Below are 25834 nucleotides of genomic sequence, written 5' to 3' on the forward strand. Positions count from 1 at the left end.
TTTCAAAGCTTCAACAATTTCCAGCTCACATTTGGTATCATTCCAATCCACCTTTGATTGGCTATGATGATAATTGATAACTTTAGACATTGAAAAACTTTATGGTCGGTGACGTCTTCACTTGCATTAACACGCACGCTCTTCATCCACGAGCTTATAATCGCCGCTAAAACTTTTCAACGGTTCGTGTCACACACGCGCTATAACAAAGCGTGGTGAATTCCCAACATGTTTGTTCTGGTCCAGCTATCGTCGTTCGTGTCAAAGCACCACAGGTTCTCTAAATAAAGATAACAAGGGGCAGTATGGTCTCGTGTTTACGGACCCCACCACAATTAACGGATATGATGCAGTGGAATATTCATAACCGTTGGATCTAAGTACACTCCAAAACCTAAAATAAAATAAAATAAATAAATAAATAAATAAAGTTTCGGAATTGATTTGATATATGAGTGCGGTAAAACAGTGCAAAAGGAGGGAACAGAGAGGGAGGAGGTTTGTGTGAAGAACGAAAGGTGAATTGGATTCAGCGAAGCTTCTAGAAAATATCTCTCTTTCTCTCTCGTTTTGTTAGAAGAGAGAATTCGTAGATCTGATTTTTTTCTTCTTTCTTTCGATCGATTGTTTCGTCATCAGAATTAAGTTCGGGAAAAAGCAATGGGATTGTGGGAAGCTTTTTTGAATTGGTTACGCAGGTAAGCTTTTTTCATTCATTGTCATTGAAGAATTTGGTTCTTGTATTTTATTTTATTATTTTTTAAGAATTAGGTTCTTGTAGTTCTACGCTATTGTAATTGTTATTACGTTTTTTGTTTGTGAGCTGTTTAGATGGTTTGAATTTTGAAATTTGTATTGCGTGAGTAATTCGGGGCGGAATTTACTGATTGTTGAAGGAGTTATGTTTTTATTTGTTTGTTTGTATTATTCTTAGGTTTTGGTGCATTTTCTTGTAATAATATTGAAGGCGTTCAGTTTTGGATATATTTCATGATTTGTAAAACGTTTTCACAGTTGATATGATTTGAAATTCGTTTGATTTCAAGTGACTTACTATAGATTTTGAAGTTATCGACATGTTCCAAGCCTTGGATGAGTGAGGCTAGCTGCTGTACAGAATAAAAATGGATGTAGTTACGATGGATAGATCATGGAATTCAAATAGATGAATCTCCTGTTTGCAGATGGATTATTTTGGGGTGCAATTGGGTAATAAGCTTGATTAAGCGCTTATTAAATAAGTGCTTATCATATAATTGAACTTTTTCAATAAATGCTTATTATATAAGCCTTTGTGTATAAACTAATTTCAATAGTCAAAGAGAGAATGTGGTCAAACTGTATTCATGCAAGTCATATGTTGTTTTGATAAAACTATCATGGCAAACCAATAAGCTGAGAACATCTCATGGACATGTCATATGCTCCCTAGAGCACTTATACAAGTGCTAATATCTTAAGTTAAGCTCAAATATGCTGTAAATAAGCTCTTCCAAGTTCACCATTGGTGCTAAACAATATTATTCTTTACTAAAGGGCGTTTGGTTGCATTAAGTCTGCTTTCTCTTTTCACAACACTAAAGTTTCAGTTTTAGATTGTACTTAGAAGTTGAATTTTATATTTTTGGTTTTGTCTGATGTATATATGCATCCCCTGTGCTAAGTGGATTGCTTTCTTCTAAAGGCACAAGCTTATTATGTTTTAAATTTGATTTGATTGCAGCCTTTTCTTCAAGCAGGAAATGGAGTTATCTCTTATAGGACTGCAGAATGCTGGAAAGACTTCCCTTGTAAATGTTGTTGCTGTAAGTACAGTAATCATGTTAATTTTCTCTTTTTTTGTTTAATTTATACTTCGGGTCCGCTTCACTAACTGATTTTTTTATATTGCTTATAGACCGGTGGATACAGCGAGGACATGATTCCTACCGTAAGTTATGCTCACCAAATGCTTTTAGTTATCGCTTCTTCCTCTATTTGTTTGTGTTAGGCCTTTAGCGAATGGGGCAGCAGTAGGGAGGGAAGAGTTTGAATGTGTGTAGAAGAAAGAAGAGGTAGTGGAAAGGAGTTCATAGAGCAAATACAACTTTGGGTGTTTTAGAATAGTTTATTATTGTAGTTGTTAGGACTTAGGAGGATAAGTAGGATTCATTAGGGTACAGTTGTCTTAGTGACACGACAATAGGGTACTAGTATATGATAAAAAGGGCTACGGGAGAAAATAATATTAGAAGGTCCTGACGTATAACAAAGGAAATCTCCCTTCGTAGGTTGTCTTGAGTTGTCTTGAGTTGTCTTGAGTTGTCTTGAGTCTTGACCTTGTCTATTCAATCAATAATACAGAGGATCTTCTAAACTTGCAATCTATCTTCATCCTAATTCTTATTACTCTCTTGGCTTCTTAACAAGTGGTTCAATTTTTCTGATCTGAGGACACTGGATAACATCGAGGCGCTCATTGAAGCCCTTGAACCATCAATGGAAGTAGTTAGTATCATAGAGGTGGTCAACAATGGCTCACCCAATTAGCACTTGGCAGACTTTTGACAGAGTATGACAACCCACCATAGAATATTAGCATCAAGGGGCTTATGGCTCGTTAGATGGAAAAAGTTGGGTTGGTTTTGGAAGACAGTGATGAAACCAGCGATAACTCTAAGGATGGATTGATTGCCACTTGAGGACAATGATGGCGGATGGAGTAGAGTGGGAATGGTCAGGGGTCTCTGAGTGACAACAATGAACTGGGTTTTGGGTAAAAAAGTGGAATTGCACACCTCTAACAAGGTGGTAGATGCACTATTTCATAGAGAAGAGGTTAAGGAGATGCAGGCCATCTTTCGATCTTATATCCAGTATCACCGGTTCATGACTGAGGAGTTCAGGTAGATAAGACCTTGAGAAAAATTCTGGACGACCTCAAGAATGACCCTAATTCACATTGCCTCTACTACTAACGAATAGGGAAACTTGCACTGCAAGGGTAGGATGGTTTTAACAGACTCTTGTGCTTGGATTTCCAAATTATTGGTTAGATTCCACACTATTCCCGTTTTTAGACATATTGATTTACAGGAACTACAAAATGTTAGCACAATTGGTGAGTCATTGGGGATGAAACAGGCCAATACTAATTGTTGTGCTACCTGCCATTCTTGTGAGTACAATAAGTATAAAGATGTGTCTCCTGCAAGCTTGTTATAAACACTGCATAATATCCATTCCCAGAGCTATTTGCGGAGAACTCCGTATGCAATTTATTCAGGTTGTCTAGGTCCTAGGATATGATTCCATATTGGTTGTTGACTGGTTGTTTACAAGTTAAGTATGACTATTTCATTGCATTAAAATACTCCTATTCAGCAAGAATTGCGGTATACATTTTCGCACGAGAGTTAGTTTGGATACTTGGGATTCCTATCTCGATTGTTAAGTGACGGGAGCTACATTCATGAGCAAATTCTGGCAGGAGAGATTTTCAATACAGGGAACTATGTTGACTCAGTTGGGCAGGCAGAAGTAATCAATCAGACATTAGAGACCCATTTGCTATGTTTCACTTCAGAACAGCAAAGAGTTTGGAGTTTTTTCCTTACTTGGGCAGAGTGTTGGTATAATACCAACTTTCATAGGGCAGCAGGTTATACATCATTCAACGTGGTTTATGTGGTTGCACACTTGCAGTAGTTTTAGTGTTTGCAAGAGACTTGATATAAATAAATGGAGTGTTACATCAACTTAAACATCATTTGGCGATGGATCAAAAGCTTATGGGGCATTATCCAGACCAACATGCAAAATCTACTAGCATCCAAGTAGGCTATATTGGGAATGCAAGGCAGGGGTCGATACGAGTGGCATGTACAACCAAAATATAGTGCAGGATGTTCTTTGTTGTCTTCAAACAAAGAGGTTCTGTTGTATTCAAACTGCAGCTACCTGAGCAATATCAAACTCACCCTATTTCGTGTATTCTTGCTGATGAATGTCGTGGGGCACCAGGAGGTGGGAACCGTGTTATCCACTAACATCAAGAGGAAGCGCCACATTCTGCACAGTGGTCTGATCTGATTATAGTAGAGCAGATTCTGGTGCAGAGGCCCGCAGGCCAGAAAAAGGGCCTACATGGTTTATCCAGGAGCTATATCCCCATTTCAACCTTGAGGACAAGGTTTATATTTAAGTTCTACATGTAAACGTTTGTGACAGGCAGAGTAAGCAGACAGCAGTCAGTAGGGAAGGTATTGAAGGTGCATACGAGAAGCAAGTGGTCGCTGGAAGGAGCTGAGTCATTTGATACAGACGGGGGTGATAAAATCACTATTATTCTGCAATAGGCCATTTAATACAAAATATAATTTGCTATAGCAGTGCTACTTAGTAGAATTTGAACAATCTGTTATTTTCCGCAATCCACAGTTAATAACACTGGCAGTTATTTTAGTAGTTAGAAGGACCAGTTTAATTAATTTAGGTACAACAGTCATAGTTGCAAGATGGTGCAGTATAGGATTTAAGTAGAATTTGAGAACATAGATCCTGTTTTAATAATATAGAAAAGTAGTTCTGCCCTTTTATAAGGAGATTTTTCCGCAATCACACATTCTTAACATAGACCCTGCCATTTCAATCAATAGTACAGAGGAAGTTTCTTAAATTTCTATGTTCTCATCCTACTTTTTATCATTCTCTTGGGTTTGTAACAGTTTGATGTATGAAGTTTACTATCTCTCAAGGGCAATATTTCAAATCAATCTATTGTTATCTGATTCCAGGTGGGATTCAATATGAGGAAAGTAACAAAAGGCAATGTTACAATTAAGCTATGGGATCTTGGAGGGCAACCTAGGTTCCGTAGCATGTGGGAACGCTACTGCCGTGCGGTTTCTGCTATTGTGTATGGAACAAACTTCTTATTTTCTTCTAGCTTTGAATATATATGTGTGTGATTCCCATACATACACTCATACATTTATGGATGCATATTTAACTGATAACCTTTTATTTGTAATGTTGTGTATATGATCAACTTATATGTGTATAATATTGTCTACGTGATTGAAATATTGCCAAACAATCATCTGAGGCGTGCCTAAAGACTTAATTTGTTCTTGATGATTGATGTCCCTAGCTATTTGTTTTAGGTTTTGTAGTTGTTCTATAGCCAGCAGATTATAACCCATTGCTTAGTTATTTTTCTCGCATGAACACAAACATAGTTATGCTTAAATACTGGTTGTTTAGATTCCCGCTGAGTAAAGAGCTCTTTCCTGATGTTTTTATATGTTGAGAAATACTGCCCTTATGAAAAAGCGTCAAAATATTTGCATGTATAAATTGATTTCATTATTGCCTTCTTCCAGTATTGTCTCTGTCTCAAGCAAGGAAGTGAGTATTAGCTTCTTGAAATTTCTGTGCATGAACTTGATTATCTTGCAACATGTGGTCCAAAGTTTCAAGAGTTAAAACTCTCACTCTATGTGCTTTGTTGCTGCTCAATTAAAAAAAGTCTTCATTGGTTTTAGTTCAAAGCAAATTTCATTTCTTCTGTTGAAAATGGGATGCTACTTATATCTAATACAGTTGTTAGTTGAATCATACTCAAATTTCTATGGATTGAAGCATTAGCTGAATTTGTGAGACTTGGCTAGTTTCTTAATATAATTTTTTCTGCAGTTATGTTGTTGATGCTGCTGATCCAGATAATCTTAGCATATCAAGAAGTGAACTTCATGATTTGCTGAGCAAACCATCATTGAGTGGTATCCCTCTATTGGTGTTGGGGAACAAGATTGACAAGGCAGGGGCTCTTTCTAAACAAGCGTTGACCGACCAAATGTAAGATTCACGTCCCTTCCACTCTGGTTGTTACTAGCGATAACAGATTAAATTGGTACTAGGAGTTAGTATTTATCCCTTCCATCAATTTTGTACATTTATCTCTGTTTGGTACTGAGTTCTCTCTGGTGTGCAGGGATCTGAAATCAATTACTGATAGAGAAGTTTGCTGTTTCATGATCTCTTGCAAAAACTCCACCAACATTGATTCTGTTATAGACTGGCTTGTGAAGCATTCCAAATCAAAGAGCTGAGAAACTACTGTGTTTTGAACTCTGATGTAACATCCCTGCGACTCATTTCTGGATTTTCTAGTGGCATTTGCATGTCTAACTCTCAGATTGGTTTATTCTTCCCTTATCTAAGGTGCTTTGCATTGTGTATTATCGGTGTAGCTATATCGTTAAAAAATCACAGAATTGCTTTTGCGAGAGGAATCGATGGTTTTTTCTAGAGGTGTTAAAAAAAAAACAAGTCACAAAGCCTTATTTGTAAAGCTCTTACCAAGTCACCAAGTCACAGAATTGAGTGACTACTTTTCGGTCATGTTCCCTAGTGTTATCAGTTTGGGGGGGCATAAGTGGGACGCAAGGGTCCATTTCTTTAAAAAGTTTGTTTCTTTGTTTTTTTCTAAAAAATTTATATTTTGCTAAAATATAAAAAATAATTGTTTAAAAAACAATTTGTTTTTTGGAAATGAAAAATATTCTTTTACGATTTTTGTTTATTATATTTTTGAAAAAAAAATATTAAAAATTTGCTTTTGTATTCCTGATTGCCAAACTTATAATTTTGTAAACTTTCTTTTTCCAAAACACATTATGAAAATACTTTTTAAAAACATTGGGGCTCTTTGGTCTCAAATTTTAAATTTTCGAAGCTTTTAGGGAACTCATTTATTTCAGAAATTATTAGGCACTGATTTTAAATAATCTATATAAATTAGAGGTGACAATTAGATCTGCCGATTTATAATTCATCCAGAACATCTAATAAGTAAATAATTTGTTCAATTCATGACTATATAAAATGTAGTTGATAAATTCAAAGTTATCGATGAAAGGTGAGTAAATATGAGAGGGAGTGATCAAATAATGAAGAAAACATAATTAAGTGTGCAAATTGTGTATTAGTGAAATTTTGAGTGAACAAGTAGTAAAAAAGGGTGAAGTTTCGGAAATAATCATATCTAACATCGCGTATGCGATATGACATTAAAAGTTTCATCGTGCGCGCGATAGTCACCTTTTTGGACATTTTTTTAATGCGTTCTGGTCCATTCGAACATATTTAAAAGAAAAAATTTTGCACTTTCACAAGGATTACGAAATTTGACACTGGAATACGATTTTACAGCATCAAAGTGTTATTTTGAGAGCATTGGAGGTCAATCCTTCAATGGAATATGAATCCATATGCTATTCTTCTTTATTATCCAATTGGTATTGTAATTTTAGCTATGAAGAGTTAAGCTTCTCTAAATTAGATTGTGTGATGATTATGAATCTTATTCAATCTTGATAATGTTGGTTTGGTTTTGTATAATCCTTTGAAAAGTCATTAAATCGTGTTAATCTGATCTTCTTTTTAAATTAGAAGCCATTTTTCACTGCATGTGCTTAATGTTCAATTGTAACTTTGAGAAGTAAAGTTCGAAGTACAACTAAAACATAATAAATAATTCATATCTTAATAGAAAGTGTAGAGAGAGTAACAATTTTTTTTTTTTTGTAATAACTCATTTTTCATTTATGAAAAGTTAATTACAAGATAGAAAAATTGTTTGCATTTATAGATACAAACAGTTTAGCTGCTGTAACATGTTTTCTATTACATACTGACATGTAACATTACCTGCTGTAACATGTTTTCTATTACATACTACCATGTAATATTTATCAGATATCTAACTTGAATAATTGTTATAGTTAGGTCCAATGGAAACCTGAAAATTGGATCTAGCTAACATATCTCTAATAACCCCCTTCACTCACACATAGCCACACACAAACATAGGGAAAACTTGCAACACTTATAAAATACTCTAGATTACATAGATGCTCGAGAGAGAAAGTCGTGTTGAGCTTGGTAATAATATTTCAGGAGAGTGAAATAGAACTCATAATGACTATAATCCACACATAAGTTTATAACATTTTTACTTTTATTTTTCAATGTATAATATAGTTAATATCATAGGATTTCAAACTACTTAAAGAGACATGATATTAAAAACCTTGTCGATACCTATTAATTATATTGCTGCAACATTACCGTCTTTGATTCATACAATCTTTAAGGTTAAGGGTTCATACAATCGTTAAAAGGGTTGTAGAGGTACATACAAGAAGAATCTAAGAACTATAAACTTTTTTTTTTTCTTTTCTTGAAATCTTCTTTTATTAATATAATTTCTTTAATTTAGGTCAAAATTTCATTGTTGTATTGTTGCCTTCAAAAGTCATATAAAAAGGAATTGCACCTTCATCTCTCTTGAAAATTGAAACCGATCAAATCAACCTCTTTTATTAAGATTTCGAAAGATACGACATTGTACATTTTTTTTCTGGGTGCATAGTATATTATTTATTTTAATGTTATTTTGTTATCTTTTCATGAATTAATGAAAAGGATGAAAAATGTAATTTTCTTTATTAATAGTTTATTATTTGATTTAATATTGTTATTGTGCGGATAGTAAAAATGTGAATGGATTATATTTTATACAAATTCAGAATTTTATTTATATTTAATTTTTTTTCTTTAAAGAATAATGGACAAATAGATTCTCACGGGTTTTTGTTAAAATATATGGAACATCTCAAAGAATAATAGGGATGAATTAAAATTGAGAGAGTTTTTTTTACAAAATTTAAATTAACTAATTTTTTTTTTACAAAAGACTAAAGTTAAAAGTATCTTATGAAACTATGTGATTTTAAAAAATAAAATAAGTCTTGTATTTATTTGTAATTGTGAAGAGAAAAGGGGGAGAAAATGACTTTGTTCAATGGCATAGATCAATGAGACTAGCGAACAAAATTCTAATTTGGGTCACTTTATTTATTACCACTTTTTTCTTACATGAATAATAAGATACACAAAAAGGGCAAATTTACCGAGATAACCCACTTTTTCGAAAAAATTCCCAAAATACTCCATTTTTCAGAAAAATTCCCAAAATACCCCACTTTTAGGAGGAGGCGCCAATTGGATTGGCGACCCCTCTTAAAAATTACAAGGAGGCGCCAATTGGATTGGCTAGGGCACCTGCCCTAGCCAATCCAATTGGCGCCTATGTGTATTTTTTAAGAGGAGGCGCCAATCCAATTGGCGACTCCCTTAAAAAAGCCTCAAATGAAAAAACCTCCAACATGAAAGTTGTAGATCTTTTCAAGAAAATGAATTTGGATATAAATTTTGCATCATTTGGATTTTTTATGAGAAAGTTATGGGCAGTTGAAGTTGGACTTCTGAGTTTTTCAACTGTTATCTGACCTATAATGTCTTGCATTATTTCATGTGTTTCTTTTAGGAATATGAATTTTTGTCCAACATAACATTTGAAGTAGACATCTTAAATTTTCCAATGCACTTTGTCCTACCTCAAAATAATTAAAAATGAGTGAGTTAGGTCCTTGCGAACTTTGACCCAAAATTAGGGTTTCTGTCAAAACATGTGTATGTGAATTTTGCCAAAAGGGACCAACTTCAAGCCCTTCTGTTTGAATGATAAAATCCTCAAATGACAAAACCTTCAACATAAAAGTTGTAGATCTTTTCAAGATAATGAATTTGGACTAAAGTTTTGTATCATTTGCAATTTTTATGAGAAAGGTATGGGCACCTGAACTTGGACTCTTTGACATTTCAATTGTTATCTGACCTATAATGTTTTGTATTATTGCATGTGTTTGTGTTAGAGTTATGAATTTTTGTCCAACATAACAACTGAAGTAGAGATCTTAAATTTTCCAATGCACTTGGTCCCACATCAAAATAATTAAAAATGAGTGAGTTAGGTCCTTGCGAACTTGACCTAAAATTAGGGTTTCTGTCAAAACATGTGTATGTGAATTTTGCCAAAAGGGACCAAATTCAAGCCCTTCTGTTTGAATGATAAAAGCCTCAAATGACAAAACCTTCAACATAAAAGTTTTAGATCTTTTCAAGATAATGAATTTGGACAATTTTTTTGCATCATTTGCATTTTTTATGAGAAAGGTATGGGCACTTGAACTTGGACTCTTTGACATTTCAATTGTTATCTGACCTATAATGTTTTGTATTATCATATGTGTTTATTTTAGAATTATGAAATTTTGTCCAACATAACAATTTAAGTAGACATCTCAATGAAGTTTCAGTCAAAACATGTGTATGTGAATTTTGCCAAAATGGAGTTTAGACAAAGAAACCTAATGTTAGGAGTTTACACAAAGATAAATTTGATATAATACGAATTGATATTAATAAAATTTGGATTTTACACAAAGAATCCTAATGGTGATGACCGGAATCACCTAACCGACCTCCGGTCCCACATCCCCTAGCTACCCTAACCCTTGGCCCTAACCCACGTTGATGATTCTGCACCGGTGTTTGTTCATCTGATGGTCCAGGAGCGTCATTACCTCCTGCAGGAGAAGATCCGTTGAGGTATTCAGCCAACTCAGCATAGTCTTCAGTATTCAATGATGGTGTACCGGCGTAGCTGAGCTCATGACCCATGCCAGAGAAGTTGGGGTGTGGTTGACTCATGGATGGGCGACCGGGACGGTTGAAGGGAGACATGGGTGATAATGATGGGTCTAGGAAAGGTTGGAAAGGTTGCTGGGGTGTTTGGAAGAGATATGGTTGTGGGATGTTTTGGTATTGTGATGTTTGGGGTACTTGGCTACGGTAGGTGATGGGGCGGTTAGTGTTTTGGCTAAGGCGACTTTGGTAGGGTGATGGTGTGGGTGCGAAGCGATGTTCGGTCTGAGGTTGATGGTCCATTTGTTGGTGGTGGTATGGGGGATGTTCTTGGTATTGGGGTTGGGTGAATGGCATGTTTTGGTTGTATGTTTGTGTGTTTGTGGAACGGAAAGTTTGACGGATATGTGGTTGTGAGTAACCGGGCTGAGAATATTGTTGGGGGTTAGATGTTGATCCTTCTTGTGTGTAACTTGTCTGGCATGGGTCGTAGAGGTACATATCATCGGCGATGAATTGAAATCCAACCGATCTGTACCAAGCCATATAAGTACGACTTGGTTTTACCTCATTTGGCATGACTGCGCCAGTTAAGACATGGTCATGACGGTGCTTCCACTTGCGACACTCTGATCTTGTGAAGGTTTGCCAAGGGTTGTAGTTCCATTGGTCGTTCACTTTACGCATATGCCATTCTCCTAGGCTAGCTGGGGGGTCTGGGATATTCTGGACCATACCGAACTGCAGCTTCACACGATCGGTGTTGTGCATCTCCACTGTTGTGAACCGTATTATCGGTGTGCATGCTGTCCATACGGCTGCGTCTTCAGGGTTGACCTGATGCTCGTGATCCATATTAAGGTATGGACGCCAAATGAACTGAAATTTTAAAGACGATAGGATTTAAATGAATGTAGAAAAAAGTCAACATAATATGACGAATTAATGAGGTTATTTTGCTTACGTCTGTCGGTCGAAGGTGATCCAACAGGTTGCGATACTGAGTAATACAGTGTCTCGGACATCTGCTGTAATTCATACCACGTGCCGACCATCTACACCAAAAAGTTAAAAGAAATTAGTTATGGGTACTAAACTGTAAGGAAGTAAGTAAAGATATAGCAATTTAAACAACTTACTTTTTTGCATATGGAAAAGTGCAGGGGTTGTTATTGACCGGTGCTAGAGACGGTAGTCTTGACCATCCCCATGCTTGTAGCAAAATAGCACATCCAGAAAATGTCGATGTGTCTTTGTGGGAGTTTTTGCACAACGAACTATAGAGATAGGCTAGACATGCGGATCCCCAACTGTAACTACCTATTCTATCTATATGTCTAAGTAAAGGTTGAAGGTGAGAAAAACAAGAAAGGGGGGTTTGAATTGTTTTGGAAAATAAGCGCTTTTTCAAAATGAAAATCACACAAGGAATTTATACTGGTTCGCTTATAACACAAAGCTACTCCAGTCCACCCGGCCAAGGTGATTTCGCCTTCAACAAGGACTTAATCCACTAATCTTGAAAGATTGATTACAAACAACGTCTAAGAGAAAGATCTCTTAGTCCTCTCAAGTATACAGACTGTGCAAAGTCACTTGAGGAAATAAAACAAAGATAAAGACTTATGTAATCTAGAGTGCTTCTAAGATAAGCAAATATTACAACAGTAAGAACAAAGTGTTTCACATTTTTAAGCAAAAGCTTCGTGAAGATTGAGAGAATAAAACGTGTTTTTTGTGTGTTGATGTTTCAGTATATTCTTGTAGTGCTCTCAATGTTGATTGCAGTCCTTTATATAGGAGTGAAGTAGTCGTTAAAGTTGATGGATTATAATTTGAATTAATGCCATAACTTATATAGCTTCTTGCCAAGACAACTTTCTCTCCTCGAATGACTACTTTCCAAATATAGTTCCTTTTCATTTGAATTTAGAGTTAACGTCTCTTTCTGTATTAGGAAATCCATTTCCATACCTTTATTTGAAGTTAACGTTACTCTTCCTTTATTTAGCAAATCCATGATCAGAGTCTTCATGTTTCTGAGAATCTTGGAATCTTGCTATCTTACTTCTGATGTTGATCTCTTTTGAGTTCTGATGGTTTCTTCAGATAGCGCTGAGAGCTTCTGGAGTTTGACATACCGTTGTTCAGAGTCAGAACTTCTAGAGCGTACTTCTTGTTCAGATGCTTCTGATATTTTGCTGTTTTGCTCAGAGTTAGACTTTCTTGAACGTGTTTCTACTTCAGATGCTCCTGGTCTTCTGATAATTTGTATCTGATATGATTCTGTATCTGATGATTTCTTCCTTCTTTCCTTAGAACCCTGCACACTTAGAAACTTTTCGTTAGGGTGCCATTTTTGGTTTCATCCTTTGTTATCATCAAAATCATGGAATCTGTTGTAGAACAATTTTTGTTCTTACAATCTCCCCCTTTTTGATGATGACAAAACAAACTTAATTAGCAGATGAAACATAAACAATATCAGATCAGATAGACAAGAGCTCCCCCTGAGATAGGCTAGGGAGTTCAGAAGTTCTTACCAGAGCTTCCAAGCAATGAGGTTTCTTGATACCTTCTGCAATTTCTTAAGTCTAGTGTTAGATAAATTTATTTTTAAGAAAAATATGTTGCAGAGTGCTTAAGGTATTTAGACAGTATTTTCATCAGAGCTATTAATGACTTTTCCCCCTTTTTGTCAGAATCAAAAAGACATAGCAAAAAATAATTCAAGAGAAAAACATTGTATTCAGATAAAAAGGCAACAGAGACAGGGTCAAAAAGAACAAGTAAACATCAGAAACAAAGAAAGCAAAACAACAAGCAAACAAAATCCTAAGTGCCTAGGGGTTGGGAGGCGGAGGCATTCTCTGGCACGGAGTTCCTTCTGATCTTTCTTCAGTTCTTCCAGCGTCTGGAGAACCATAGGAACAACAGATGAGGATTCCCCCTGAGTCAGAGCCTGCTGTGCTTCAGCAGCGGCCTTTGCTTCAGCTTCAGCAGCAGCCAGTGCTTGAGCTTCGGCAGTAGCCTGTGCTTGAGCTTCGGCAGCAGCAGCAGCATCGGCCAGAGCTTTAGCTTCAGCTTCCTTTGCCCTTAGGATTTCAGCTTCCCTTGCTCTTTCTTCCTCCAGCCTTCTGGCTTCCTCTTCAGCTTCTCTAGCAAGTCTCTCCTATAGTCTTGCCTCAGCATCTCTGATGTAGCCATTTCTGACTTGCTCAAAGATGTTCTTCAGTTTAAAAGCCTCAGAGGTCATCCAGCCAATGACTCTGTTCCAGTGTGTCCTTACAGAGTCAGGATCATCACTGACTTCAGAGTTAATGGTCAGAAACTTGACCTTTTGTACTGAAGCCCCTGCGACCAGCATTATGGCTTCCTCAAGGGTAGGTACGGAAAGGTTAGTTTCAGAGGTTTGAGGTGAAGAGGTTGGAGGGCTAAGGTTTAATGTTAGAGGTTCAGGTTCAGCTGAGGTGTTTGGAGGGGTGATATCAGAGGTGTGTAGGTCAGAGGGTTGAGCTTCAGAAGGTTGGTCTTCAGAAGGGATGTTGGTTGTTTATTCTGGGGGAGGTGAAGTTACTTCAGATTGTGTTGGTTGTTGTGAAGCGAGGTTTTGAGCCTGAATTTGGGCTAGGGTTGGAGAGTTAGGGTCAGAGTATTCTGGGTCAGAGGAGAGGATAAGGTATGGAGGTGATTCTGGGTCTGAAGATGATGAAGAGGAAGTGGTTTGGTTCATTTCTTCAGCTTCAGATAGAGGTAGTGATGTATGGGCAAGATTAACTTTGGGTAGAGGTTGTGAGGTTCTGGTTGTAGAAGGTGGGGTTTCAGAGGATGTGTATATAGGTGGTGTTGGGAGAGGATTAGAGGAGGAAGCCACAAGAGGTTCAGAGGGAATAGAGGGAGCAGACGTACCAGTAGTTACTTGCAGAGGCGCTGGAGATCTGGTTCCAGAAGTTTCTCCTAGCCTTGCTCTCTTTGCCTTTGAAGACTTCTTTGAAGAGGGACCTCTTTTGAACCTGACAAAATCTTCTTCTGAATCTAGACAGTCATCCAGTCTGAAGTCGGAGATGTCGACTCCTTCATCCTTCAGACGCTGCATATAGAAGAGGATAACGTCTATGGGTTCATTCTTATAGAACCTTGCAAGACCATGGGGCAGCTTCCTCTGATTTTTCAAGGCGTCCCAGGAGGTGTCCATCGTGGGTCTGACTTGAATTTTCTTCAAGATTCCCATGCTCTTGAGATTTCTGGCGTTCAGAGGCCTTCCAGTATCTATTGCCAGATCTTCCATAAGCTTGTTCTTCTCCAGATGATCTACAAGCCCATTTTCGATGAAGACATCAGACAGAAGTCTTCCCAGGGGGATGTAGGTTCTGGGTTTCATGTTGTTTCTTGTCTCCCTTACAGAGTCTCTGAGATATTTGAAGAGTAGTGCAGGAAGGCAGAGCTTCAAACCCTTGTGAATGCAATACAGAATGCACTTCTGATCTGTATTGATGTAGTCAGAAGAGTTTGATGCTGGGCGATGATGAATGGTTCCCAGAATGATCTTGAGCCATACTATGAGGTTCTGATGAAGTTCTTTGTTCTTTGAAGGATTGCCTTCAGTGTTGAGTTTGAAAAAGGTTGGATTTATTTCCTGAGCAACGCGCCTTGACCTAGGGTTGATGTTGTAAATCCTTATTCCTCCATCTTTCTCCATGTTCAATAAAGAAGCAATTGACTTTTCAGTAATTACTATCTTTACCCCCAATACGAAGGAGACGATGAAATGGTCATCAGCGTCAGCAAATCTCCAGAATTCTTTGATGAGATTTGGGTAAACAGGACCATAAAGCCTTTGAAAGTAGTTTTCCCACCCTTGTTGACGGAGTTCTTCAGTAAGATCTACTCCATTTCTCCTCATGTTGTCGAAGTCCACCAGTGTTTCACATAACACTTCCAGTCCCTCAAAGGGGGTTGCTAGGTTGATATGAGGTTGACGATCAAGAACATGGGGTTCCTTGTACACTGGAGTAATGGAAACGCCTGTAACTGTTGGAGTGGAAATGCTTGAACTTTGGGCAGTGGTGTTGGATTCCATTTGTTGAGAAAAGTTGAAAACTTGTTGTTGTTGAGCATCCATAGTTGATGAAGAAAAAGATGAAGATGAAGAGTTTGTAGAAATGCTTCAGAGAGGGTTTGAGAGTGAGTGAGAGTGATAAGTGTGTGAAATGTGAGAGGAGTGTTTAAATACCCTAAACGAAAAACACATGCAAAACGACACACAATTCAGCGTTGGCACAAAACACAAGTTAGCACGCTTGGGGGAAAAATGATTAAGGCTCATTAATGAATGTCTAATCCCAACAGTATGCACACTGCTCGAGGAGATCTTAAACGTTTGCCCTTGATTTTTCTTCTGGACAGCTGTCTAGAAGTTCTAGGGTTAGACGCTAAGTGCTCCACGTGTTTTGATGTATCTGATCTTCAGGAATACCAAAGGATTGGTTCCTGGAGATTTCTAACTCAGATATCTTCTTAACTGGTAGAAGTATCAGAGTCAGAGGCAGAAGCACATTTGTTTATGTCAGAGTCTCATTTTACATCTTCAGAGCCATACTTCATTCGGGGCAATTTTGAATGTTCAGATTTTCTAAGATAAAAAGAAATCTATCTTCAGCTAGAGGCTTAGTAAAGATATCTTCCCATTGATGATCTGTATCAATGAACTTCAATGTTACTATCCCTTTCTGAACATAGTCTCTGATAAAATGATGTTTTATTTCAATGTGTTTAGCTCTGGAATGTAAAATGGGATTCTTACTTAGACAAATGGCAGCAGTATTATCACAGAAGATGGGAATGTTACTCTCGAAGATTTGCAGATCTTCTAACTGATTCTTCATCCAGAGCATCTGAGTTGTGCACAGTGATGCTGAGATATATTCTGCTTCTGCAGTAGATAGAGCAATAGTTGACTGTCTCTTGCTAGCCCAGGATATCAGATTGTTTCCCAGAAGCTGGCAATTTCCAGATGTGCTTTTTCGTTCTAATCTATCTCCTGCATAATCTGCATCACAGTAACCCGAAAGTCTATACTCTGATGTTTTCTCATACATCAGGCCCAGGTTAGGAGTTCCTTTCAGATACTTGAGAATTCTCTTAACTGCTGTTAAATGAGATTCTCTAGGATCTGATTGGAATCTGGCACAGAGACAGACACTAAAGAGAATATCAGGACGAGTAGCAGTCAGATAGAGAAGAGAGCCTATCATACCTCGATAGAGCTTCTGACAAACCTTTTTGCTTACTTCTTCCTTTTCAAGAATGCACGTCGGATGCATGGGAGTTTTTGCAGAGTTGCAGTCAGCCATATCAAATTTATTTAGAACATCTTTAATGTATTTGTTTTGATGAACGTATGTAACTTCTGAAGTTTGGTTAATTTGAATTCCCAGAAAGAACTTTAGTTCTTGCATTAAGCTCATTTCAAATTCTGCCTGCATTAACTCAGAGAATTCTTGACAAACAGAGGCGTTAACTGAACCAAAAATAATATCATCAACGTATATCTGGCATATCATGAGATCATTGTTAAGGTTTTTACAGAAGAGTGTGGAGTCAACTTTCCCTCTGATAAAATTGTGTTCCAGAAGAAAATTGCTTAAACGTTCATACCAAGCTCTGGGAGCTTGTTTAAGTCCATATAAAGATTTTTTAAGTTTAAAAACATGTTCTGGAAAATTTGGATTTTCAAAACCTGGAGGTTGGTTGACATACACTTCTTCTGAAATATAACCATTAAGGAATGCACTCTTGACATCCATTTGATATAATTTGATAGAGTGGTTTATAACAAAAGATACAAGAAGACGAATAGATTCTAACCTTGCGACTGGAGCAAAGGTTTCATTATAGTCAATACCTTCTTGTTGACTATAACCTTGAGCTACCAGTCGAGCTTTATTTCTGACGACTTCTCCTTTCTCATTCAGCTTGTTTCTGAATACCCATCTGGTTCCAATAACGTGAGTGCCTCTGGGCTTGGGAACAAGATCCCAGACGTCATTCTTTGTGAATTGATCTAGTTCTTCTTGCATGGCTGACACCCAGTCGTTATCTTGAAGTGCTTCATCACAGGACGTAGGCTCGATTAGAGACACTAGTCCCAGAGGAGTATCTTCAGAGGTCCTGAAGGTAGATCTGGTTCTGACAGGTTCGTCTTTGTTGCCCAAAATCAAATCTTCAGATACGTTGATACGACTTTTAACTTTCTTTGGGATTTCTGGGGATTTAATTTCTTCAGAGTTCTGAGTGACAGTTACTTCTAGAGCTTTATCAGATCCTGCAAGAGTGATTTCTAAATCTGCAAAATTTTCAACTAGCTTTGACTTTTCAGGGTCAAGCTTATCATCAAATCTGACATGAATTGATTCTTCCACAATTTTGGTTTCTGTGTTATATACTCTGTAGCCTTTAGAGCGTTCTGAGTATCCTAACATAATACCTTTCTGTGCTTTGGAATCGAACTTGTTCAGATGTTCTTTAGTGTTTAAGATAAAGCAAGAACATCCAAAAGGATGAAAATATGAAATGTTTGGTTTTCTTCCTTTACACAGTTCATAGGGAGTCTTTTCCAGAATAGGTCTTATAGAGATTCTATTCTGAATGTAACACGCTGTATTTACAGCTTCTGCCCAAAAGTGCTTTGCCACATTTGTTTCATTGATCATGGTTCTGGCCATCTCTTGGAGTGTCCTATTCTTCCTCTCTACAACTCCATTTTGTTGTGGAGTTCTAGGACAGGAGAAATCATGGGATATTCCATAAGAGTCAAATAATTCCTCAAAATCTTTGTTTTCAAATTCCCCACCATGATCACTTCTGACTCTAATAATTTTAGAGTCAAATTCTTTTTGCACTTTGGAGCAGAAACTAGTGAATACAGAGTGAGACTCACTCTTGTGCTTTAGGAATTTCACCCATGTCCAGCGGCTATAATCATCAACAATGACTAGTCCATACTTCTTTCCATTGACTGATGCTGTTTTCACAGGACCAAATAAGTCAATGTGGAGAAGTTCCAGAGGCTTAGAGGTAGAAACAACATTTTTCTTTTTGAAAGACGTTTTTGAAAATTTTCCTTTCTGACATGCCTCACATAGAGCATCTGAAGAAAACTTTAGTTTAGGTAGGCCTCTGACTAACTCGAGTTTATTTAGCTGAGAAAGTTTCCTCATGCTAATGTGGCCCAAGTGTCTATGCCATACCCATTGCTCTTTATGAACCGACATCAGACATTTAACATTTTGTTCTTTTAAATCAGAAAGATTAATTTTATAAATGTTGTTTTTCCTCTTGCCTGTGAAAAGGACAGAGCCATCGTTCTGATTAATGACTTTACATGTTTTTTGATTAAAGATTACATCATAACTGTTATCACTTAATTGACTTATGGATAACAAGTTATGCATTAATCCTTCTACGTAAAGGACATCAGATATAGAGGGAAGAGTACCATTACCAATAGTTCCGGAGCCTCTGATCCTTCCTTTCTGATCTCCTCCGAAGCCTACAAACCCAGCGTCTTTAAGTTCCAGACTTTGGAACATAGACTTTCTTCCCGTCATGTGTCGCGAGCATCTAGAGTCCAGGTACCATGACTGGTGTCTGAACTTTGCTGCATAGGATATCTGCAACATAAACAATCTTATCTTTCGGTACCCAGAATCTCTTGGGTCCTTTCTGATTAGTTTTCCCAGAGTTTCTTATAACTTTGGGTTTTCTAGCATTTTCAAATTTTTGTTCTTGTGTGTGTGTATAGTGATACGAAAATGGAGATTTAAGTTGGTCACTAGTAGAAGTTTTATCTTCCTTAGGATCATACCCAATTCCCTTTTTATTGTTCTAACTGACTCCATAAATCATGGATGCCATAATACTCCTACCTATTCCATTTTTCAGAAATTCTTGAAAGGCTTCTTCGTATTCATAAATTAATTTATTTGAAGTTTGTGGTGCTTGAGACAGCGCTTCTTCTAATTCTAAGCTTTTTCTTTTTGCTCCATCTCTTTCTAATGTTAAGGATCTGATTGTATCTTCCCGCGCTAGAATTGTCATCTCAAGCTTGCCACATTCTTCAAATTTTTCTTTAAGACAACCTTTTATGTTTTTAAGCTTTTGTTTTAATTTCTGATATGAGCTAAGAGTTTCTGACAAGCATGATTCTAGATCAGATCGAGAGAGTTCAAAAAATACCTCTTCAGATTCTTCATCTGAGCTGCTCCTGGATGTGGTAGCCATAAGTGCCACGTTGGCCTGTTCATCAGAGTCAGATTCTGATGACCCAGATTCACTATCATCCCAGGTAGCCATTAATCCTTTCTTTGTCCTGAAGGTATTTTTCTTGAAGCTTTCTTTTCTAGAATTGTCTTTCTTTAGCTTGGGGCATTCATTCCTGTAGTGACCTGTTTCTTTACATTCATAACAAGTAATATCTTTGTTAGTTTTACCTTTTGAGGTTGATTCTGATCGATCCCCTCTGGGTCTTGGTCTTCTGAAGTTGTTGTTCCTCTTTTTCCAGAGTTGTTTAACTCTTCTGGTCAGGAGGGACAATTCTTCTTCATCATCAGAATCTTCTGGTTCAGAGTCATCAGTATCTTCAGTTTCTGCCTGGAGAGCTTTGGTTCTGTCAGGTTTGCGTCTTTCATATCTGGACTTTAATGCTACGGACTTGTTCCTTTTCTGAGGCTCATCTTCCTCTAGTTCTATCTCATGGCTTCTGAGGGAACTGACAAGTTCTTCAAGACTGATATTGTTCAGATCCTTTGACAGCTTCAGAGCAGTAACCATGGGTCTCCATTTCTTTGGCAGACTTCTGACTATCTTTTTGACGTGGTCTGCAGTTGTGTATCCTTTGTCTAGAACCTTGAGACCTGCAATCAGAGTTTGAAATCTAGAGAACATTGCCTCTATGGCTTCATCATCTTCCATTTTGAAGGCTTCATATTTCTGGATAAGCGCCAGAGCCTTTGTCTCTTTGACCTGAGAGTTTCCTTCATGAGTCATCCTTAGAGAGTCAAGTATGTCTTTTGCTGTTTCTCTGTTGGTGATCTTTTCATACTCGTTGTAAGATATAGCATTGAGGAGTATGGTTCTGGCCTTGTGATGATTTTTGAAAACTCGCTTCTGATCATCTGACATCTTACTTCTGGAAACTTCAGCTCCATCCTCTGTGACAGGAGGTTTGTATCCATCTGTGACAATGTCCCAGAGATTAGCATCATAGCCTAGAAAGAAACTTTCAATTCTATCTTTCCAGTAATCGAATTTCTCTCCATCAAAGACAGGAGGCTTAGCATTGTAACTATCCTTTTCATTTGTGTGGGCCATAGTTTTTCTCGTTCTGGATCTCTCTACACTGTTAAGTGTTTGATTAGAAAATCAATAACAGAGCCAGAGCTCTGATACCAATTGAAGGTGAGAAAAACAAGAAAGGGGGGTTTGAATTGTTTTGGAAAATAAGCGCTTTTTCAAAATGAAAATCACACAAGGAATTTATACTGGTTCGCTTATAACACAAAGCTACTCCAGTCCACCCGGCCAAGGTGATTTCGCCTTCAACAAGGACTTAATCCACTAATCTTGAAAGATTGATTACAAACAACGTCTAAGAGAAAGATCTCTTAGTCCTCTCAAGTATACAGACTGTGCAAAGTCACTTGAGGAAATAAAACAAAGATAAAGACTTATGTAATCTAGAGTGCTTCTAAGATAAGCAAATATTACAACAGTAAGAACAAAGTGTTTCACGTTTTTAAGCAAAAGCTTCGTGAAGATTGAGAGAATAAAACGTGTTTTTTGTGTGTTGATGTTTCAGTATATTCTTGTAGTGCTCTCAATGTTGATTGCAGTCCTTTATATAGGAGTGAAGTAGTCGTTAAAGTTGATGGATTATAATTTGAATTAATGCCATAACTTATATAGCTTCTTGCCAAGACAACTTTCTCTCCTCGAATGACTACTTTCCAAATATAGTTCCTTTTCATTTGAATTTAGAGTTAACGTCTCTTTCTGTATTAGGAAATCCATTTCCATACCTTTATTTGAAGTTAACGTTACTCTTCCTTTATTTAGCAAATCCATGATCAGAGTCTTCATGTTTCTGAGAATCTTGGAATCTTGCTATCTTACTTCTGATGTTGATCTCTTTTGAGTTCTGATGGTTTCTTCAGATAGCGCTGAGAGCTTCTGGAGTTTGACATACCGTTGTTCAGAGTCAGAACTTCTAGAGCGTACTTCTTGTTCAGATGCTTCTGATATTTTGTTGTTTTGCTCAGAGTTAGACTTTCTTGAACGTGTTTCTACTTCAGATGCTCCTGGTCTTCTGATAATTTGTATCTGATATGATTCTGTATCTGATGATTTCTTCCTTCTTTCCTTAGAACCCTGCACACTTAGAAACTTTTCGTTAGGGTGCCATTTTTGGTTTCATCCTTTGTTATCATCAAAATCATGGAATCTGTTGTAGAACAATTTTTGTTCTTACAAAGGTAAGTACATAATATGCATGCTAGAACCACTACCTTCGGGAAATAAAAAGGATCCTAGTAACAACATAATGTAACATCTAGTTTTGATTATTCGAGCATCTTCGGTAGAATGCTCATCTAAATATAAACTATTATAATATGACTTTAGGCGTGAGAGTAGTATACCTTGACCTCTAGCATTATCATCTAACAAATCAGTGTCTAAAAGCTCCATGCAAATTGAGTTTGCATAGTTGGTCTTACCATTAACAGCTTTGCCTTCAATTCGTAGTTCTAAAAGCATGTAGACGTCTTCTAACGTCACGGTACACTCACCGGTTGGAAACCAAAATGTGTGTGTCTCTGGCCTCCATCTTTCGCATAAGGCTAGAATGAACTTGTTATCTATAGACCAAGACATAATCTTGCTAATGTGACCAAAACCGGCGAGTTCAACATAAGGTTGAATCATCGGGTCCATTGGGACAAATTCGTGGACTCGAGTTCGAAACCTTGATACATCCTATAATAGAAATAATATAACACTTTACTAAGTTGGTATTTCAAAATAAAATGGGGTTGGTGGAGATGAAACATAAAAAATTAGTATAAGAAAAAACTTACGTATGTTGCGATGTTTGCAACTGTTCCTCTGTGTGCTTCGCCCATTGTGAGTAAAGACATATTGTTGGGGAGTTGGTGTAGATGAAATTGGAAGATTTTGTTGAAGATGAAATTGTAAAAGAAGTAATGTAGATGAAGTAGTGAGAATGTTGGTGTGGAAGAATTGTTGAAGGAGTGGATGAATTTATAGGCAAATGGAGGAGAGCATAAAAAATTGTGTTAATGTCCGGACAAGTATTCAGTGAGTGTTGCATGAAGGTCATGAAAGAGGAGAGCATCAAAGCTACGACACACGCTATAACAGTGTTTGACCGTCATAGACAAAATTTCAGCGTCCAGGAAACAATGGGCAACAACGAGGGGAGACCAAATTTAGCCTATGCTGTTAGACTACACAGAAGTTGGTGCGATTGTGGAAAATTTCAGGCCTTCCGCATACCTTGCTCCCATGTCATTGCAGCATGCGCTTATACTCGTCAAGACGCTTACACCCATTTATCTGATGTGTACAAGGCCAGCACCATCATGAATGTATATAGTCAAAGCTTTTCAGTACTACCAATGGAGGATTACTGGCCTCCATATGAAGGAGATATTGTTTGGCACAATGAAGAGATGCGTAGAAAGAAGAAAGGAAGGCCAAACAACACACGTATCAGAACAGAGATGGATTCCACAGATAAAATGATAAGATTATGTAGTATCTGTCGTCAACCAGGACACAACAAAAACAACTGTCCCAATCAAGGAGCATCATCTAGATCTTAAGATTTTTGTAACATTTTATCTAGATCTTAAGCTTTTTGTAACATTTTATCTAGATCTTAAGCTTTTTGTAACATTGTATTTCTGTAACAATCAATCATTATATATCATTAAGTTCTTGTTACAACGAGTTTCATAACCAACAACAGTACAAAACATCTGAAAACATAAATAATTCTAACTGATTACAACAATCAAATTAATGTCGTCTCGACCGGACATCATTTCCCTAGCATCCTTATCAGTCTTCATTCGCACCCAACCAAAGATACTGTCAAGTCTCTCAATACTTCTGATTTTTTCCCCTTCTGGTATTTTCCCGTCTAACCATCGAACCAGCTCCCTCTTCAGTTGATCTAACGTGGTGATGTTCCAAAACAACATCAGCAATTGAGGTTTGTCTCTCGCATAAATCACCTTACCGTATCGGCGACGAACACCAAACATGATAGCCAAATGATTATATGAGTTGTGGAACAATAGGTCACACAACGCATCTATTTATAAGACAAAAAAGGAATTTTATGAGGGACTCTCCAATTGAGTTGGCGCCTCCTTTTAAAACCTACACATAGGCGCCAATTGGATTGGCTAAGGCACCTGCCCTAGTCAATCCAATTGGCGCCTCCATTCAAGTTTTAACAACAGTCGCCATATGAACAACTTTCATGTTCATCAAAAATCCATTTGAAACTTGGAAGCTCATCATTCATTTCAAAACATTATAGGTCATTTTGACAGAAACCCTAATTTTGGGTCAACTTCGCAGGGACCTAACTCACTCATTTTTAATTATTTTGAGGTGGGACCAAGTGCATTGGAAAATTTAAGATGTCTACTTCAGTTGTTATGTTGTACAAAAATTCATAACTCTAAAAGAAACACATGAAATAATGCAAGACATTATAGGTCAGATAATAGTTGAAAAACTCAGAAGTCCAACTTCAACTGCCTATAACTTTCTCATAAAAAATCCAAATGATGCAAAATTTATATCTAAATTCATTGTCTTGAAAAGATCTACAACTTTCATGTTGGAGGTTTTTTCATTTGAGGCTTTTTTAAGGGAGTCGCCAATTGGATTGGCGCCTCCTTGTTGTTTTTAAGAGGGGTCGCCAATCCAATTGGCGCCTCCTCCTAAAAGTGGGGTAGATTGAGAATTTTCCTGAAAAATGGGGTATTTTGGGATTTTTTTCGAAAAAGTGGGTTATCTCGGTAAAGTGGGTAGATTGAGAATTTTTCTTGAAATTTCTGTGCATGAACTTGATTATCTTGCAACATGTGGTCCAAAGTTTCAAGAGTTAAAACTCTCACTCTATGTGCTTTGTTGCTGCTCAATTAAAAAAAGTCTTCATTGGTTTTAGTTCAAAGCAAATTTCATTTCTTCTGTTGAAAATGGGATGCTACTTATATCTAATACAGTTGTTAGTTGAATCATACTCAAATTTCTATGGATTGAAGCATTAGCTGAATTTGTGAGACTTGGCTAGTTTCTTAATATAATTTTTTCTGCAGTTATGTTGTTGATGCTGCTGATCCAGATAATCTTAGCATATCAAGAAGTGAACTTCATGATTTGCTGAGCAAACCATCATTGAGTGGTATCCCTCTATTGGTGTTGGGGAACAAGATTGACAAGGCAGGGGCTCTTTCTAAACAAGCGTTGACCGACCAAATGTAAGATTCACGTCCCTTCCACTCTGGTTGTTACTAGCGATAACAGATTAAATTGGTACTAGGAGTTAGTATTTATCCCTTCCATCAATTTTGTACATTTATCTCTGTTTGGTACTGAGTTCTCTCTGGTGTGCAGGGATCTGAAATCAATTACTGATAGAGAAGTTTGCTGTTTCATGATCTCTTGCAAAAACTCCACCAACATTGATTCTGTTATAGACTGGCTTGTGAAGCATTCCAAATCAAAGAGCTGAGAAACTACTGTGTTTTGAACTCTGATGTAACATCCCTGCGACTCATTTCTGGATTTTCTAGTGGCATTTGCATGTCTAACTCTCAGATTGGTTTATTCTTCCCTTATCTAAGGTGCTTTGCATTGTGTATTATCGGTGTAGCTATATCGTTAAAAAATCACAGAATTGCTTTTGCGAGAGGAATCGATGGTTTTTTCTAGAGGTGTTAAAAAAAAAACAAGTCACAAAGCCTTATTTGTAAAGCTCTTACCAAGTCACCAAGTCACAGAATTGAGTGACTACTTTTCGGTCATGTTCCCTAGTGTTATCAGTTTGGGGGGGCATAAGTGGGACGCAAGGGTCCATTTCTTTAAAAAGTTTGTTTCTTTGTTTTTTTCTAAAAAATTTATATTTTGCTAAAATATAAAAAATAATTGTTTAAAAAACAATTTGTTTTTTGGAAATGAAAAATATTCTTTTACGATTTTTGTT

General features: G+C 37.1%; 1 protein-coding gene across 4 annotated transcripts; it reads left to right on the plus strand.

The window, feature by feature from the left end:
• Positions 1-420: 420 nt before the first annotated feature.
• Positions 421-25546, plus strand: LOC127120487 (ADP-ribosylation factor-like protein 8a). Of its 4 annotated transcripts, XM_051050927.1 has the most exons (7): positions 421-518; positions 640-698; positions 1724-1805; positions 1898-1930; positions 4776-4897; positions 5677-5838; positions 5975-6275. In XM_051050927.1, the coding sequence occupies exons 2-7, from the start codon at positions 661-663 to the stop codon at positions 6090-6092; spliced, it is 555 nt and encodes a 184-aa protein (XP_050906884.1). In that variant the 5' UTR covers positions 421-518; positions 640-660; the 3' UTR covers positions 6093-6275. The 4 variants fall into 4 exon arrangements, with proteins under 4 accessions (XP_050906884.1, XP_050906886.1, XP_050906885.1 ...); XM_051050929.1 differs by lacking the exon at positions 5975-6275 and adding an exon at positions 25246-25546 and having other exon boundaries at positions 433-698; XM_051050928.1 differs by lacking the exons at positions 5677-5838; positions 5975-6275 and adding exons at positions 24948-25109; positions 25246-25546 and having other exon boundaries at positions 433-698.
• Positions 25547-25834: the final 288 nt, after the last annotated feature.

Source organism: Lathyrus oleraceus, chromosome 2, assembly GCF_024323335.1.
Source record: "Lathyrus oleraceus cultivar Zhongwan6 chromosome 2, CAAS_Psat_ZW6_1.0, whole genome shotgun sequence".
NCBI lineage: Eukaryota > Viridiplantae > Streptophyta > Magnoliopsida > Fabales > Fabaceae > Lathyrus > Lathyrus oleraceus.

Bases quoted from the DNA above. Each gene is read 5' to 3' on its own strand.
- LOC127120487 (XM_051050927.1), top strand. From the start codon at position 661: ATGGGATTGTGGGAAGCTTTTTTGAATTGGTTACGCAG. The intron at 699-1,723 runs GTAAGCTTTTTT...ATTTGATTGCAG, and splicing joins TTTTTGAATTGGTTACGCAG to CCTTTTCTTCAAGCAGGAAA. The intron at 4,898-5,676 runs GTATGGAACAAA...TTTTTTCTGCAG, and splicing joins CGTGCGGTTTCTGCTATTGT to TTATGTTGTTGATGCTGCTG.